Here is a 19,810-nt window from a genome sequence, read left to right as displayed (position 1 = left end):
CTCGCCCCGGGAGCCGGCGCAGGGTTAGCACGGAGTGCTAACAGCTGATTCCGGCTGTAAACAATGGGGGCGCGGCTCCGAGCCAAGTCGCCGGACACGATCGCGCAAAAAATAGCAATCAGCAGCAGCAAGAATACCGCAGTTTGGGTGTCCATTGCTACGCAAGTTACGACTATCAACTATATGAAAAAGGTATGAGGTAGAGTAATATTAAGGAACAAAAACACACGAAAAGGCTCACCGATGAGCCGGAGCTACCGTAGCGGGCTGCCACTCGCGCGGCGCCGGAACCGGAATTAGCCAGGTTTGTTATCTCGAGCGTCATATATAATAAATAGAACACTAATGTTATATTTACGTATAATATCACCAAGCGGAAACATGTGGATGCTAAACAGTATGGATCCCTGCGGGACTCCACATGTAACTTTACAAAACTCAGAAGTCGCATTGCCATGAAATACACAGTGCGTCCTTTCTGAGAGGTAACAATTAAACCAAGAAAGTGCTGAGCCTGAGATACCAACACATCCTTCAAGGCGTTCTAAGAGTATGTTATGATCTACGGTGTCAAAAGCAGCACTAAGGTCAAGTAAGAGTAGTATTGATGAGGTGTCAGAGTCCATAGCTAGGAGAAGATCATTAGTCACTTTAGCAAGAGCCGTCTCAGTAGAGTGATGGGCTTTAAATCCTGACTGAAGAATTTCAAATCGATTATTAGCGGCCATATAGTCACTCAGCTGTTGCGCTATAACCTTTTCGAGAATTTTCGCAATAAACGGAAGATTTGAAACCGGCCTATAATTACTGAGTAGGGGTGGGCAATATGGGCAAAAAAATCTCCATTTTTTTTCCAAAAACTCGATAACGATAATTTGACGATATTCTACAAAAAATATTTTAAATCTGCACTTGCTTCACAGACCAATTGTGGATAGACAGTGTTTGTGAACATCTCTTTTAAATTGCTAAATACAGCTACTACAAAACATAATGATATTCTACGACAATATTTAACAATAAAGTACAAAAAATTATATATAGACATTGATTTTGGGGAATATTTATGTCATTTAAATGTATGTGTGTGTTATTCCATAATGCTGAGACATTTTGAGCTGCAGTAAGTACTGGTGTACCACTGCCAACTACTAGAGCAATCAGAATGAGAAAAAGGTGTGAACTACAGCAATCAGAATGAGAAAAAATGTATTTGATATGTGACGTGTGACAAAGTGTCACCCAGTGAGAGGAAAAAAAAGACGTCATGGCAACACCCATTCTCATACATTGGCCAACGTATTCAGAATAAAGTTGAATAACAAAACTGCAATTTACCGAAAAGTGCATTTTCCCACTCATTCATCGCTGTGATATGTAGACTTGTGACGTATTCATGTTTGGGTGTATCCTGGTGTCACACTAATAAGTAGTGTGTGTAACATGTCTTTGGAATACAGGCTAGTTGATGCGGACTAGCGTGTAAACTGAACGTTAACCGAACATCCCGGATGTCACGTTTGACTTGCTCGCTAAAGTATTGAGTGTGTGTGCGCGTGAGTGCGTGCGTGCGTTTATATTTGTTGGTTCAACTCGGCGACTGTTTTCTGAGTGTGTGTGTTTAAGCTTTTGTTTAGCGTGCTAGCACGGTCGCCAAGTTTTCCTCGTAATCCATATGGCTCGTGGTGCAACAGAGTTGCTCTTTACAGTGGCTGTTTTGGCACATCGAACAATGTTATTCCCACTGGCATTAGTCAACTCCAAACCATTTACATACTACAGACGACGCGCACTCACGCCTCGCTGAGAAGCCCCGCTAGTAACTCCTCCACGGAATGAGGAGGAAACACAGCTCAGCTAGAGTGCGGACAGTGTCACGTGACCGGGTTCGGCCCGCTGATTCGGCGAATGATTATCATTTCCTCCTCCTCTGCCGTCAATGCACACTGATTTGTCAGCATTTCCTCATACTTTGCGGCCGTCGACTGACTCGATAATGTAAAATTACACATCGTGAACGCAAGATTCACGATGATATCGATAACAATATATATTGCCCACCTCTATTACTGAGATTCTCTGGATGAAGATTTGGCCGCTTAAGCAGGTCGTATAACAGCGGTCTTAAAAGATGCTGCTACAGTGCCCGAGGTGAGTAATAAGTTAATGATATTTAAGACTGAGGGTCCTAGGGTTGTAAACAATTCTTTGATGAGTTTACGAGGAAGCGGGTCGAGCACGCAAGTTGTCTGTTTTGCCGCACCAACTAATTTTGTTAGGCTTTCAAGAGATACTATTTTAAAAAGAGAGAGGGTTGTCAGACAGTTATCAGCCATAATACCCCTGCTCGCATCAGTATTCGTGGAATTCAACAGGGTTTTAGGAGCGGTGTCCTTAATCTCGTCTCGAATGCACTCAATCTTCTGCGTAAAGAATTGCATGAAGTCATGGACTGAATGGGAGGAGCGATTGGAGGTCGGCAGCTGTTGCGTTAGCTTTGCCACTGTATCAAATAAATATTTAGGATTGTTTTTATTCAGAACAATTGATCTGGAAAAGTAATTCGTTTTGGCTAAGGCGAGTGCTTCTTTGTATATTAGTAAGCTATCACACCATGCCTGATAGAAGACCAAGTTTAATCGCACGCCATTTGCGCTCTAGCTTCCTACATGATTGTTTAAGTGAGCGGGTTTCCTCAGTAAACCACGGAGTAGGCCGTTTAGGACAAGTTACAATTCAGTACAAACAGTACGTAATAGCGGTTGATGGAACAAGCAAGACATTATGTCCTAAACGTGCTCCCAGATAATGTCATCTACAACATTTGCAGACTCTTGTCACACCTGTCACATGTGCGTGTGAATTTGCTCTCGTCCGTGCAGATAGAGGCCCAACAGTCTTCCTTATACACACATAATTTGTGAATACAAAGCTTCATATCGAAAATATGTGTTGTTCAGTCTTTCTGGTCACCCGTTTCTCTGTTGGCTGAGATGCAAATGTTCCCAACAAAATAAAAATGTTCTTGATAAAATAACCAGAATGTTCCTCAGAAGTAATGATAGGTGTTGGCATTTTTGTATTCTAGAAGTGTGATTGACTCTGAGATGCATTTTAATGACTATGTTTTCCCTTTCATGACTGAAATCAATGGCACACCTAGCCATGGAGCAAGAACTCTGCGACAAATTCAATAATTCACAACCAAAGCTGTTACTTTTGTTGTAATAAATAGGAAATAAATCCATAATATATCTCTGAAGTACATGTATTCTTAGAATTAATAACAACATTGTAGTATTGATAAATTGTCAAATCAAAAGGAGACATTTAGCCAGTTATGTTTTCTGTCACTAGATATGGGCTGGTGGGCAGTGATGTTCTGGACAACGTGGCCTACGCTCGAGCTTTTAACACGGATCATCAGACGCAGCTGCTGTATCAGGCTTCTGCCATGATGGCTGAGTCCAGGTCAGTTTGGATAATTAAATTGTGATTTATTTATTTATTTCGTTTACCTTTCATTCCAGCTTTTTTTAATTATTTTTTTAATTGATTTTTACCCAAAACATACCAAGGCTAATAACTTCAACAGCTTGATTACAATACAATTGTACAGTTCGATTCATTCTTTCCACAAGGCCTGCGCTTTGTGGATGATGGGAACAATGATGTTTCAAATTTATTTGAAACATTTGTCCTATTTTCTCGATCAATTTATTCACGAAATGTGTTCCATTATCACTATATATGGTTTCTGGAATACCATATCTTGGAATAATGTCTTTACACAGTGCTTTCGCTACAGTCATAGCAACTGGTTTCTTAGTTGCGAATATTTCTACCCATTTTGAAAAAGCATCTATTATGACCAAACAATATTGTTTTCCTTCACTTGTGCTCAACTCAATATAGTCCATGTGTAGTCTTTGAAAAGGATATGTTGGTTTTGGAAACTGGCCTCTCCTTGGTCGCAAATTACCCTGTGAGATATGCCGAGCGCAAATCAAGCAAGCCCTGCAAAAAAGTTTTGAAAACAAATTGAATCCATAAGTGGTGAAATGTCGTTGTACTAGTTTTACCATTCCACCCGTTGAGATATGTGATTTACCATGACTTAAAATAGCCGCCCACCGGAACAAACCTTTTGGTAGTATTGGCTTGCCCCTTGGTGCTAACATAAACATCCCCTTGTAGAAAGGCCCCTTTACCTAACCACCCGGTCACCTCCGAAGGGGGGCTTTGCTGTTGCATGTCCACCAACACCGTATTAGATAAAACAGTTTCATAAGGCAGGTCATCAGTTAATCCCAAAAAAGGCTTAACAGCAGCCCTCCCTTGCTGTTTTATCGGCAAAGGCGTTTCCTAATGCAACATCATCAGTACCCGCTGTGTGCGCAGCACATTTACAAATTGCGATTTGTCGTGGTAGCTGAACAGCCTCCAATAATTGATGTAATAAGTCACCATGTGTCACAGGCTTCCCTGTCAAGGTTACCATTCCTCTGTTGCGCCAATATTGTGCAAAAATGTGACATGTAGAAAATGCATATTGACTATCAGTATAAATCGTGACATCTTGTCCCTTCATCAACTTGCATGCTTCTGTCAAAGCCACCAATTCAGCTGCTTGGGCGGAAAAATGTGACGGTAGAGACCCAGCCGTTAGCACTTGTTCAATGGTTACCACGGCATATCCTGTTTGCGCTTTCCCATAATCATTTTTCTTAGATGAACCATCCACAGAGAGGACAACCCCCTTTTGCAGAGGTTGATCTTTCAAATCTAATCAACATTTTGCTGTTTCCTGATAATTCCTGACAATCATGATATTCACCATCCTCAGGAAGTGGCAACAGTGTAGCTGGGTTTAAGGTCGTACACCTCTGTAAAGTGAGGTGTGGTTGAGACAGTAAAATCGCCATACATGACAAATGTCTCGCCGGGGACAAAAATGTCATATTCGTTTGCAGCAGTAGAGCCGCAACAGCATGGGGTACTTTTGACGTCAACGGATGAAAAAGGGCTATAGCAGAGCTGCACTCTACAGCAACAGACGCTGCAACAACAGTTCTTACACAATGAGGAAGTGCACAAGCCACACTATCAAGTTTAGATGAGAAATAAGATAGTGGCCTCAATTTATTTCCATACCTTTGCGAGAGCACTGATGTCATGTACTCTCCTTTACAATCCACCATTTGTATAAATCGCTTTGAATAATCAGGTAAAGCTAGTGTTGTACTTGATACAAGCATTTATTTAATTTCACAGAAAGCACTCTCTGCCTCTGTTGTCCAATCCAACAATGATGGCATTTTCAAATCTTTTTCATACATCATTTTTGATAGAGGAGCAATAATTTCGGCGTAATTTGGAATCCATCCTCTGCAGTAATTCGTGATCCCCAAAAAGGACATCATTTGCTTTTTTGTTTGAGGTTTTGGTGTTTTCAACAGTTATTTTTCTGTCTTCTAAAATAGTTTTGCCTCCCATGCTCAAATTATGTCCTAAATACTTAACCTGCCGTTTACACAATTGCAATTTGTTTTTGCTTACCGTTGCTGACCCTCATTGGCCAGATGATGAAGCAATGCAACAGTATCCTGTTTACAAGATTCCAAATCAGTTGATGCCACCAGTACATCATCCGCAGACTATAAATTGACTCCCCCCCCGGAGGGTTAAATTTAGCCATGCTAGCTGACATTACTTGAGAGTAAATGGTTGGACTTTCACAATATCCCTGCGGGTCCAGTGGTAATAGTAAAAGTATACCTTTTTCCTCCAAAAGTGAATGCAAACCAGAATTGACTATCCTCTGCTACCGGGACGGAGAAAAATGCATTACTAATGTCCACCACAGTAAAAACAGCAGCATCTGGCCTCAAATTATTCAAGTGTATGTGGATCAGGCACACATGGCGCACGTTGTAGGACTGCTGCATTAACAGCCTACAAGTCCTGTACCAACCTCCAACCAGTGGATGGGGGAGCTTTTTTTTACAGGAAAAATAGGGGTATTACATGTAGAATCATTACATTCTATAATCACTCCTGCTTTTAGTAAATCATCTAACACTGGTCATATTCCCTCTAGTGTGTCTGTTTTCAATGGGTATTGACGCACACAGGGCCTGTGTTCTGTTTTGGGCCTAATTTGTACCGGTAACGCTCCCTTTATAAGACCTCTACATCTGAAGGTCCTTGTGACCACAAAGTTAATGGTACAGTTTCCAACAACTTCTCCTCATCCGCTGTTAAAGTTAACAAAGCCGATTGTCTCTTTTGTCAATGGAGGTGGATTTTCTCCCAACCTGTGTTGTCCAAAAAATTGTGTTCTATACAGTCCCGTGTTGTCGCTGTACTCCATTCCTCCTTCCACACTGTGCCAGTCGTCTGCATTCTGAGCTTGCATAACAAACACTCCTAAATGACTCCACTGTTTTTCAAAACTTTTGTACAATGACACATGAGGAACAAACTACTCTTTGTAAAGTTGCGGAGGTTTTTCAATCAGCTTTTCTCCCGCTGCAATTGTCGAAATGCCGTCTGAATACAATTAGTCAATCGTTACCTTTGCTGGAGTGGCCTGGGCCAATTTCGACTCATACCCTTTATCAGGGCCCTCGCTTCACTTATACTACATAGTTACATGTAGTGTGGCTGCCTCCATTTTACTTTGCCCTTTTTCAATCATTTCTTGGCCCTTTTCCAGCAAAGCATCACACACAGTTGATGGAGGCTTATTTGTCAAATCCACTGTATAATTAGTGGATTTGTGTTTGCCTTATCAATCAATCAATCAATCACATTTTATTTATATAGCACTTTTCATCCATAAAAATGCAACTCAAAGTGCTTTAAAACATTCAAAGCAAAACATAGATAATTAAAAAAATAAATAAATAAAAAAAACAAAAAAAATTATCTTCAATCAAAAGAAAAGATAAATTATTTAAAGGTTGAAAGCCAAACTAAAAAGGTGTGTCTTGAGCTTCCTCTTAAAAATATCAACAGTCTCTGCAGACCTGACATCCTCTGGCAGGCTATTCCAAAGGTGAGGACCAAAATGGCTGAATGCAGCCTCGCCATGCATTTTGGTCCTCACCCTTGGAATAAATAAAAGGCCGGCGCCAGAGGACCTCAGGATCCGCGAGGGCTGGTATGATAAAAGCAAATCAGATAAATAAGATGGCCCAAGACCATTAACACATTTATAAACTAATAAAAGTACTTTAAAATCGATCCTGAAACACACAGGGAGCCAATGCAGCAATTTCAAAACTGGCGTAATGTGCTCCCGCCCTCTGGTTCTCGTCAGCACCCGCGCGGCTGAATTCTGCAGTAGTTGCAGTGGTGAAATGCTCTTTTTCGGGAGGCCAGAGAGCAGGGCATTACAGTAATCTAAACGACAGGAAATAAAGGCATGCATCAGCACTTCCGTGTTAGCCTGAGAGAGAAACGGGCGGACTCTGGCGATATTCTTAAGGTGATAAAAACCAATCTTGGTTACATTTTTAATACGAGGAATAAAACTGAGCTCAGAGTCAAAAATGACGCCAAGGTTCTTCACACAGTGTGAGGGATTAAAAATGTGTAGTTTTGGTAAAAGCTTCTCTCTCTGACCTTCGGGACCGATAACTAAAACCTCAGTCTTGTCCTGATTGAGCTGTAGGAAATTATCTGCCATCCATGACTTGATATCTAAAATGCAATTTAAAAGGGTATCAATGGGTCCTGTGTCATCAGGAGACACGGCAATATACAGCTGCGTGTCATCAGCATAGCTGTGAAAGCTGATGCCGTGTCCCCTGATGACATCCCTGAGGGGAAGCATATAAAGATTAAAAAGTAAGGGGCCTAAAATCGAACCTTGAGGAACCCCACATTTAATTTCATGAGTTTTAGAGGAACAAGTATCCATACTTACAAAGAAATATCGGTCTGTGAGATAGGAATAAAACCAGTCAAAAACAGTACCAGAGATGCCCACTAGATTTTTAAGTCTATTTAATAAAATTTGGTGATCTACTGTATCAAAAGCAGCGCTTAGATCCAGTAGCACCAAGACTGTGAGTTTTCTCACGTCTGCAGTGCACCTAATATCATTTAAGATCCTTAAAAGAGCAGTCTCCGTACTGTGGTTCATCCTAAAACCAGATTGATATTTCTCCAAAATATTATTTGTATTTAAAAAATGATTCAACTGGATGAAAACCAGTTTTTCTAAAATCTTACTTAAAAACGGTAAGTTGGATACGGGTCTGTAGTTATTAAAAACGCTCGGGTCAGAACCGCTCTTCTTCAGAAGGGGCTTCACCACCGCCGTTTTAAAGGCAGACGCCTGTCTGAAGAGAGCAATTGACTATATTTAAAATTTGTTCTTCAAAAAATCCATAAAATGTCTTAAAAAGAAATGTGGGAATTGGATCCAAAAGGCAGGTTGTTGGGTTTACCTGGGAGAAAACTCGAACAAGTGTCCTTGCATCAACCAGGGCAAAACTTTCCAGTGTTTCCTCATGTAAATATGATTGTCCGGGTTTATTAAAACTTGTGTTTTGACGGGCTAAAAGACTGGATCTTATGTCATCGATTTTACTTCTGAAGTGGTCTGCAAAGTCCTCACAGAGAGCATCTGTTGGTCTCTGTGGGGACTTATTAAAATCAGAACTAGTTAAAAGTTCAAAGGTGGAGAAGAGAACCCTGGGGTTGTTTTTATTGACTGTAATGAGGTTTGAGAAATAGGAAGATCTTGCCAGTTTTACTGTTTTATTGTAAGATTTCAGTTGTTCGCATAAAATTTCATAGTGTACTGTAAGTTTACTTTTTCTCCACCTCCTCTCTGCACTCTTGCATTTTCTCTTTGATATTTTGATAGCATTGTTTCTCTGTTTTAAGGTAGTGGCCGGGGTCTTGCATCAGCCACACTACTGAGCTGAGAGCGGGGAAGAGAACAAAGAGATAATTACGACAGAATACATACGTACTTTTGGAGACTTGGAAACATTCTACATGGTCGGGGATAAATAAAAGACTTATTTAATCGATCTACAACCGTTTTGGTGAGTTTAAAGTTATCTTACAGTAACTTTCTTGTATGCTACATGTGTGAATGTTAGCTAAATGTTACCATCGTAGCTCGGTGGAAATGATGTGTACTAAGAGCACACTTAATTTCCTCCCAAAATGCAACTTATACTCCAGGCCGACTTATATATGTTTTGTTTTTCATTATGCATTTTATGGCTGGTGCGACTTGTACTCCGGAGCGACGTATAGTCCGAAAAATACAGTAGATGTCTTCAGCCTTTGGCTATCATAATATATGAAAAATATCGAGAAGTTTGGATGATGTGAGTCAAGTTAAAACTGTATTTATTGTCACATTGAATAATCAGATTTTGCGGCACCGTCAAGGCCACGCCCTTCGCCGAAAAGTCACAATATTCGGCGTAGCGCCAGATCAATGTCTTGGGACTTTTCTGACAATTTTTTAGTCTGATTCGTTCAACGGGCTCCGTGCAGTAAATATAAATGTAAAAAAATGACAAATTTTGTCGCCACTAAGTGGCGCTATATGTATCATGAAATATTATCATATGGATGTCTTCAGGTCTTTACATACAGGTGAAGTTTGGGATTTTTTTGAAGCATGTGCAGGGGAGTTATTAAGGTTTTTCTCCTGTATGCCAAGGAAAAAATTTACGCCAAATTTGATGCACCGCCCCCGTCGTATAGTTTATCGAAAACTCAAAAAAACTTTCCCTGTTGAGCTGTTGCCCCAGTTCTTAAAATGATATATCCGAAGTTTGAAGTCAATTGGAATAATCCTCTGGGACATGGGTGCAAAAGTATGCATCCTGTAAACGTGCAAAAATGGTCCAAAATTGGACATTCAAAAATTCATGGCTCACTTCCTGTACACTTAAGACTATGGCTGCAATGCACTTTTTGTACGTCTCGGGGTGCTACACGTGCCTGCCAATTTTTGTAGGCTTAGGTCAAACGAGCTGGAATTCTATTTTGTGTTCCTACTCTAGGTGAAGCTACAGAGCCATTTTGTTTGTGTCGTTTACGGCGACTTTAAAATATCAAATTTTTCGCCAGGCCCGATGGGACTGCAAAGTTTGGTGAGTTTTCGGGTCAAAAATGCGATACAACGCGGAGAAAATAGAAAAAAAAAAAAAAAAAGATAATAATTTCTTCAAAAACAATAGGGATCTCGCAGCGGTCGCTGCTCTTGCCCTAATTATTGCTAACTATATTAAAACTATAATGAAAAAATGAAGTAACTTAAAAAGTCTATAAAATTATATACACTTTTTAGGCATTGAAATCTTTGAATGTTCAACAGCATATTGTAACGAATTGGGTTATCTGAGTTGTGGTCGGATTTGTGTTTAGCTGAGTTGTATGTTTCCGAAGATAATGAATGCATCGTACGGCGAGCGAGAGGAGGAGAGGAGAACGAAGAAGAAAGACAGCTGTTGTACATTGGAAACAAGTGATTGTTGTACTGTGTTGGCGTCGGCTGAGGCGCACAGTAGCCGGTTGGATTAATAAAAACATAATTAAACTACCGTATTTTCCGGACTGTGTCGCGTTTTTTTTCATAGTTTGGCCAGGAGTGCGTTTTATACTCTGGAGCGACTTATGTGTGAAATTATTAACACATTATTACCTGTACATCATTTCACAAGTTATTGCAGGTCCATCAGCCCACGGGTTGGTTTTCGCGTTGTGCCCGCGGGAAATTCGCTATGTACAGAACAACTTCAAAGCATTCCTGGGCATGTTATATAGATTTTAGAAAACTGAGTTTCCGCAGATTCTATTGATACCAAACATTATAATATACAATCATATCTGCAGGCTCGGCGAGCATTTAAGTCAAACAATCGCTAACACACAAAAAATAAGGAACTCACCATTTCAGCCTCATAAATGTCCGACACAATTTCATAATCCATCATCAATGATCATATTACGTCGACAAGGGTCCAGTACAAGTATTCCAGTAATATAGTTAGTACGCAACAAGCCTGAGATGCACATCCTTTGATGGCTTTAAACACAAGATTTTAAAACATAGGCTGGACCTTATGTTTGATTGATTGCTTAGTTGATCCAATAAACTAATGTGTCCCGTGTCAGGAGTTCAAGAACAGCCAATGAACAAATTAAATGCGTAAATAGTACCACCCCTGCATATGGACGATCTGTCAATTGTGTTTGTAGTCACAACCAAACTTGCTAAACTGATGATTCAACGGCCAATGAAATTCTTAAAAAATATATATATTTTTTAAACATGGAAACTCTTTTGAACAAAAACAAACACCGTGCGTAACTTGCGTAACACTCACTTTCAAAGCGATCGAATCGATCAACAACCGTTTTGGTGAGTTTAAAGCTATCTTACCTGTTTTAAATTCCTCATTAGTGCTTCATTTATACAGGCATTGGTTTACTGTTTAATTTGTGTGTTTTACACCAGGCATGTTTTTGGGCAGTTAATGGGTCCTTTCTTTATGTTGATTTATGTCGGGCATATTGTTGGACAGCTAAAAGGGGTCCTAATGAGAGACGTTAGCAGCAGATGCGCACCTCTTCATCGCCGTGTACGCGCCGGGATTGAGCTAGTTGTTGAGCTCTGTGGAATGTATTGGAGTGCTATTAAAGCCACGTTGTTCCCTATCACTGTGTCCGGTCACGCTCTTTGATTCGAGTGACTGTGTGGATGAGGCGCTCCGGTGAATCTCCCCAAATTCACATACAGTCCTAACTCTGCAACATTACCGTAACTTTCTTTCTCTACATGTGTGTACAATTTTATTATTTTGATTTATATCAGGGGTGTCCAAACTTGGTCCTCAAGGGCCGGTGTCCTGCCTGTTTTCCATCTATCACAGCTGCAACGCACCTGTTTCAAGAGATCCTGATCGTTATCAAGCTTCTTCAGACCTTGCCGATGAGCTGGTCATTTAAATCAGGTGTGTTGCCGCAAGGAGAATTGGAAAACTGGCAGAAAAGCGGCCCTTGAGGACCGGAGCTGGACACCCCTTATTTATATGGACACATTTATTAGCATTACACGACGGAGACAACTTGGCTTCCGGGAAGTGGAGGGGGGCGTTGTGTAATGTAACGTAAGCATTCATTCAGCCTGTGTCTCTATTGTATTTTTATTTTAAATTGTTCGTCATTTAAATTTTAAATGACATGTCTGTTCTTGGTGTTGGATCTTATTAAATACATTTTCTCCAAAAATTCAACTAATACTCCAGTGCGACTTATGTTTTTTTTTTTCTACTTCATTGTGCATTTAATGGCTGGTGCGACTTGTACTCTGGAGCGACTTATAGTCCGGAAAATACGGTACATCTGACGTGTGGCGTGTTCCTGGAAGACTCTACAATATGATAAATCTCACCATTTAAGTTTGACGTTTTTGGCTAAAAAGACTGCTTGCTTCCTCGTCTAAGAAACATTCAAAGTCAGATGACACAGTTTTAAGTGCGTTATGTTAGGCGTGCTACCTGCAACATAGCCGCTAATGTAGCAATGTCGGCACACAACTTTGGGACTTATCCATGTACTTTTCCCCATCTGCGATTTTAACAGCAAAGCCAGAATGTTCCCAAACAAGAGACCGGGGGACCTTCAAGCTCTGGCTTGTTTGCGTATGCCGTAATAATGCGTGGACCGAATGTATTAATACACCCACGTGTACTGTTACACCCCTAGAAATTGGGCAGGGCAAGACCACCATGGCTCTTTGATGACTGAAGTATCGATTTACAAATTTTTTTGGGCTTCCTGCCCAATAGAAATTGCAAAATCAATTAATACAGCCTATCAAAAACTGATTTAAGAAGAATGCGAATATGCTGAAAAAGGTATAAAAAAAATGTAGGAAGAACGGACATCTTAGGTTCACATGTTCAACTAACGAAAATGGTAGTGAAGACCATCGGTCAAAATCTTTCCCAGTGCACTCAGTCAAGATATGAAATTCAGTTTCACCATGTCAGGCATTAATTAAAACCCGTTGTCAATCCATATACCCATGGGTGGTTTTGCGGGTCGTGCACGTGGGACATTCACTACATACTGAACAACCTCAAAGCATTCTTGGGCATGGCATATATGGTTAGAAAACTGACTTTCCGCAGATTGGAATGATGCCAAACATTATAAGATACAATCATATCTGCAGGCTCGGCGAGCATTTAAGTCAAAACAATGCTAACACACCAAAAACGTGCAACTCATCATTTCATCCTCAAATGTCCGACACAATTTCATAATCCATCATCAATGATCATATTATGTCGAAGGGTCCAGTAAAAGTATTCCAGTAATATAGTTAGTCCACAACAAGCCTGACATCCATAAAGCCACGTTATTAGCTGCTGCAACAGGTTACAGGTTGCTATTTGATACATATACATATTACATATGCACATATTTTCCATCGTAGATTGAGTTACCTTCGACGGATTTAGCAACACGAGCTTTCAAACGTAGGCTGGACCTTAGTTTGATTGATTGCTTACTTGATCCAATAAACTGTTTCCCATGTCAGAGTTCAACAACAGCCAATGAACATATTCCATGCGTAAATAGTACCACCCCTGCATATGGATGATTCGTCAATTATGTTTGCAGTCACAACCAAATTTGCTAAGCTGGTGATTGACGCATTCAACGGACAATGAAATTCTTAAAAAAAAAAAACATGGGAACATGCTTTGAATAAAAACTGTGCATAACACCCTTTCAAAGCCACTGGCAGCGACATCAGGGCTGTGCGTCAGAGCGCAGGTCATATCGCGTCACCTTCTTTGATTTTTTTTTTTGTTGATTTTTTTTTGTTTTGTTTTTTTTTTTTATTTATTTTTTAATCTGGATGTAGGATATGATAGCGCCAAGTCTTAGTTTTCATTAGGAATGATTGTTGAAGCATTCCACAATAGCAGCCTTTTCCTCTACGTATGTGAACATGGTTGCAACATGATTGCAATGGGATTCAAATGGCAAATTTTTGGTTCGCCTGGACATCCCCTTAGTAAAACGTGTGTAAAATGCTCATTTTCTGTCGTGTTATTGTCAAATTTGAAATGGAATTGGAGGAGCCTTTGAGCTGTAATCCTGTTGTGTTATTTTAGTCCATCACCTAATACAAAATTTCCCATTCAGATTTTTGGAAAAGAAAAAAAAAGATGATTTTATGTATTCAAACTTCAATAATTCAGTGCCAGTAGCACTTAAAACGATTCTAAGTGTTATCTTCAAAAAGAGACCAAAACTATGCTGATACTCCAAAGTACAGCTTCAGTTTTACTTTGGGTGCATCTTTTTAGGCGTTCAGGTAAAAATACCAGGGGAGTGGCAATGGGTTTTAAGGGAGAAACAAAAACCCCAAGGTATCGAATCCAGTTTCTACCCACCTAAAAGGTACAATTAAGTGAGAGAGTTCCTTGGCCGAAGAGTTGTGCGGGAGCAACTCACTTTTTTAATAATTAAACTTATAGCCAGAAAGTGTGCCATATGGGTCCAGTATCTCAAAAAGCAAGGGAAGCGAGGTATGAGGAGTCGAGATATACAAAAGCAAATCATCCGCATAGAGAGACCTTATTATTACACCCAGCCTTGTAATACCTTGAAATCTTTGTTCTGACCGCAACCATATAGCAAGAGGCTCTATGGCAATAGCAAACAAGAGAGACAAGAGAGGGCAACCTTGTCTAGTACCCCTTCCAAGCGGAAATGACGAAGATAAGGTATTGTTTGTACGAACTGAAACAGATGGAGAAGAGTATAATAGCCTAACTCAATGAATAAAGCCCTCACCCAAGCCAAATCTATTCATCACTTCATAAAGTAAGCACCATTCGACGCGGTCGAATGCCATCTCCACCTCCATAGACACAACTCTGGCACTAAGCTGCCTGATGTATAAATAAGATTTAAAAGACATCTGGAGGTGTGATAAGAGTTTCGTCTGGCCATAAAGCCAGTTTGAGCCAAAGAAATGATTTGCAACAGTACACACTGTAATCTAAGTGCAAGAACCTTAAAAAAGATTTTGAAATCCACATTTAAAAGCGAAATAGGCCTATAGCTACTATAAGACAAAGGGTCCTTATCAGTTTTCAGGATCAGAGAATTCATGGATTCAGACAGGGTCCTTGGTAGTCGATTGAGTTGGTAGTCGATTGATTGAAAAAGCTTCATTATACATTCCCTCCAACATCAGGGCTAAAAGATCTGCGTTGGCCTTATAATACTCGTCTGAGAAGCCGTCTGGGCCTGATGATTTACTAGTCTTAAGAGATTTAATAATTTCATGCACCTCAGCCACACTAACAGGACCACCCAAACCCTCCACCAAAGACTCCTCCACCTGTGGGAATTGTAAATTTCGAAGCATGCACAGCAGATGGTGACCTAGAAGCATACAGATATGAGTAAAATTGAAGAAATGCTTCATTAATTCCATCCGGGTCTAGTACAGTTTCTCCAGTAGCAGTTCTCACACTCCGAATTAATTTTGAGGTCACCTCAACCCGGGCTTGATAAACTAAAAATTTAACAGCTATGTCGCCAAACTCAAAAAAAATCTCTGGCTTGCCTTTATTAATTGAACCATAGCCGCTGTGGCCGTAGTAAGATCAAGACTAGCTTGAAGTTTTAAACGCTCTGTGAAATTATTGTCTATTAATAATTTATCTATTGTCTAAGCGTTTAATGGTATTAAACAAGCTAGTTGTGTAAGACAACTCTTCTTTCCTCAAATTAGAAAAAAAGCTTATAAGATGACTCCTTATACATACTTCTACATATATCAGGGAAATCATTCCACTGTAGAAAACATGAAATCTGCAATCTCAAAAATTTTGTATTTACCATTTGTCAACAAGATAGAATTAAATCTCCAACATGTTAAAGGGCGAGAACCGGTGCCTAATTTCACATCAAGAGAAACCGGCGAATGATCTAACATAGCTATTGTATGGTAGTCATATGACATAATTTTAGAGAGTAATCTGTTATCAATAAGAAAAAAAATCTAAATGCTTAAATGTATCATGTGGATGAGTAAAAAAGAGAATACTTTGGTATTAGGGTTAGGCTTAGTGTCGCCATGGGTGAAGGATACCCAATTGAGCCTTAAAGTGTAAGTCAACCCAAACATATTTTTTTCAAGAATATGTTACCAGCAGGCCCACTAGTTGAAACATGGCATTCTGATTAATTGTGCGTTTGTGGAATATAAATTAAGCAGCATAATGCACTAGTTTTTAGCCATCTCTGGGGGCGGCCATTTTGTCTTCTGTTGACTGAAAATGACATCACAACTGCTCACATCAACCAATCACGGCTGACCTGTTTTCTGAATCTGAGCTGTGATAGGTTGTTGTGAGCAGTTGTGATGTCATTTTAAATTGACAGAAGACAAAATGGCTGCCCCCAGAGATGGCTAAAAACGAGTGGATTAACACTTATTCTACAAATGCAATATTTATCAGAATGACCTATTCCAACTAGTGGGCTTGCATAGAACATATTCTTGAAAAAAATGTTTGCGTTGACTTCCACTTTAAAAAAAGTCCAGTGATATAGCCGATTTGCTCAGAGGAGGTCTTAGACGAAGACCTATCCAACAAAACATCCTGAATCAAATTAAAATCACCCCCAAAAATACAAACCAAAGCTTGGTAAAGAAGAAAATAATTTCGCAATAAAGAATTCATCATCCCAAATTGGCCCGTATACACAAGCCAATATCACAAGTGAGCCCTGCAGATTACCTGAAACAAATACGAAACGACCATCTGTGTCAGTAATAATATTTTGGTGTTCAAACAAAATATTACTGCGGATCAGTATGGCCGTTCCCCTAGCTTTGAGATGAACTCTTTTTAACCCCAAGACGTACTAATATGTATTTGAAAACAATATGCCATGCCTACCATGAATTTATAAGTACGTCTTTCACGCTATTTGGAGCCATAGTGTGCAGTAGGGGCAGATGCAACCTGTCACTGAAATTCAGGCTTGTCTGCTATGTGCAACATTAAAAAAAATGGACAGCAGGTGGCTGTGATTAGCAAGGTTAAGGTTTTATGGTTAAGCAGAATGAGTCAGTCGATAGCCCCAAAGTATGAGGAAATGCTGAAACCCCTATTCAGCAAATCAGACGGCATAGGAGGAAGTGATAATCATTCGCCGAATTAGCGGGCAGGACCCAGTCACGTGACTCTGTCCGCACTGCAGCCACATGTTTCAAGTATGGAGGAGTGTCAAGCGGGGAATAATATCAAGGCGCAAGTCCACGTTGTCCGTAGTGTGTAAATGGTCAAACGTGACAGCCTGGATGTGTGTAAATATTCAGTTTAGACGCTTGTAGTCCGCATCATTCATAACTAGCCTGTATTCCCGAGATGTGTTGCACAAACTACGGTGGCTTATTAGTGTGACGCCAGGATACACCCAAACATGAATACGTCACAAGACTACAAATCACAGTGATGTGAATGAGTGGGAAAATGCACTTTTCGGTAAATTGCAGCTTTGTTATTCAAATTTATTCTGAATACGGTGGCCAATGTATGAGAATGGGTGTTGTCATGACGACGTCTTTTTTCTCTCTCGCTGGGTGACACTTCTGTCACACAAATCATATATCAAATACATTAATTTCCCATTATGATTGCTGTAGTTAACACCCTTTTCTCATTCTGACTGCTCTAGTAGTGGGCAGTGGTACACCGGTACTTACTGCAGCTCAATATGTCATTATATGTCATATCATTATGGAATAATAGGAGACATTTAAATGACATAAATATTGCCAAAAATCAATGCAAGTCTAGACATAGTTTTTGTTCATTGTTAAATATTGCCAGAGGATATTATGTTTTGAAGGTGTATTAAATTACTTTCACACCGTATTGCGATTCCCCCTTTTATCAACGAGTACGGGCTTTTCTGCAGCTGCTATCCCTGTTCCTCGTTGTTTCCACCTGCTTTGTCTGCACGACTTCACTTTCTCTCTCTGCCTGTGAGCACGTAAGGAGGCGGAGGCGCGTGGGCAACTACGTCACACTCGCTGGCCTCGCTGTGCTTAAAGAGACAGGCTCCAATTTACTAATTCAATCACATTCAATAAAATGAAGTAAAAACACAGTTTGTTTTTAAATGCTGGTATAGTACTGTTTCAAAAACTCAAGTAATGTACTATATTGGTACAGCTGTACCGTGCAACCCTAATGTGGACAAATACATACCTGTCAACTTATACGTTTTCCCCTTATTTTATACGTTTTTTGACCATTTCAAATTGTGTACGCCTTACAACAATTTTTGTAAGGGGAAAAAAATTAAAAACTCTTTTTTGTCAGACCGATCTCGTCTTGCCCATTTCGGCTCTAATAACAGAGAGTCCGCAATTGTGACTGTAAACTTCGGTCGACTTTCACGAGCATAGCATTCTCAACCCCACTCCCCCCCTGATAAACACTGTGTAAGATTCTATATAGAAATCTCTGTTCCCTTTCCCACACCTCTCCCGCAGAGCGAAAAATAGTGTGTAAGATTAAATATAGATACTTTGTAAGGTTAAATACAGAAATGTACAGACAAACTACAACTGTTGTAAGATTCAGCACAGCCCGGGTTTGACAGGTATACAAATAAATGCTTTTATGTAGTACCTGCTTGCTAGGTAGACGGACTTGAGTGTTATCAGCATCGGGGAGGTGGAGAAGGGAAGAGAGACATCGGTCAACTCTGCGACAACCATTATGGTCATTTCATTTGTCCAGTAAATTAGAAGCTAAGCACTGAATAAATACGGTGTGAATTTAATCAGTGCGCGCATGTGTGTGCGTGAGTGAGAGAGACTGTTACATGTTAGGTAAGCTGTACGTGTCTGCGCCCGTGTGCATGGAAGAGAAACTTCACACTGCAAGAATAAACTTAAGTACCAACAAGCTTCCGCCACTTGCCTGCGGCAAGCGCAGTGAATATGGAATGTGGTGTAAAACAAGGAAATTGTTTTATTTTGTACCACAAAAAAATGAACAAAAACGTGTGGTTTTGTAGGGTGGCGGACACACACACACACACACACACACACACACACACACACACACCCACACACCCACACGCACGCACCCCCCCCCCCACACACACACACACACACACACACGCGCGCGCGCATCCACACCTCCACACAGTCACACCGAAACTCACAAACCCATGTCTATAGTTCATTTAAATTGTTTTATCCATCCATCCATTCTGAACTGCTTATCCTTATGATGTGCAAATCAATTATTTTGCAACCAAAAGGCCTTTATTGAGTGTTATGTTGTTTTGTAGAAGGAAGACATTATTTAGATGTTTGAGCTGTCACAAATGCAAAAATAGCAGTGTCAATGTTGAAATTATGCTTAAAATGCATGCTTTTGCAAAAAGCTCTATTTCTCTGTTTTTTTCCCAGGAATTTGAATTTTCATGAAACATTCTAGTGCGGATTACGAAAGAATGGAGAGAGATAGAAAACAAACTTTTTTCTGATGAAAGAAGAGTCTAATCTTTCCTTGGTACGCTCCATGTTTATATAGCAATTGAACACAATATGCTGTGGGCCTTGAAAGATCAGTCAAAATGCAGGAAAAGGCTGGGATTTTTGCTCCAGTGAAAATGGCTGGGATTGAATGAGTTAAATTTGGATGATACACGTTACCAATCCATTTCCTCCTAAATCGCATTATCTTCCTATTTCTAAGGTGTG

The 19,810-nt window shown here is 40.1% G+C and overlaps 1 protein-coding gene across 4 annotated transcripts in view; it reads left to right on the top strand.

Moving 5' to 3' along the window:
- The window catches only part of rad51 (RAD51 recombinase), a 135,126-nt gene that overhangs the window by 67,807 nt on the left and 47,509 nt on the right, over positions 1 to 19,810 (top strand). For all 4 annotated transcript variants that reach the window (XM_086018233.1, XM_086018236.1, XM_086018235.1 and 1 more), the window contains exon 7: positions 3,358 to 3,471. In XM_086018233.1, coding sequence (XP_085874359.1) covers positions 3,358 to 3,471 — 114 coding nt within the window. The remainder of the gene's footprint in view (positions 1 to 3,357; positions 3,472 to 19,810) is intronic.

Source organism: Filicampus tigris, chromosome 20 (genome assembly GCF_054856515.1).
Source record: "Filicampus tigris isolate MCC_2025a chromosome 20, RoL_Ftig_1.0, whole genome shotgun sequence".
Lineage (NCBI taxonomy): Eukaryota > Metazoa > Chordata > Actinopteri > Syngnathiformes > Syngnathidae > Filicampus > Filicampus tigris.
The sequence above is the reverse complement of the archived record's forward strand: the minus strand, read 5'-3'. Positions and strand labels throughout refer to the sequence as shown.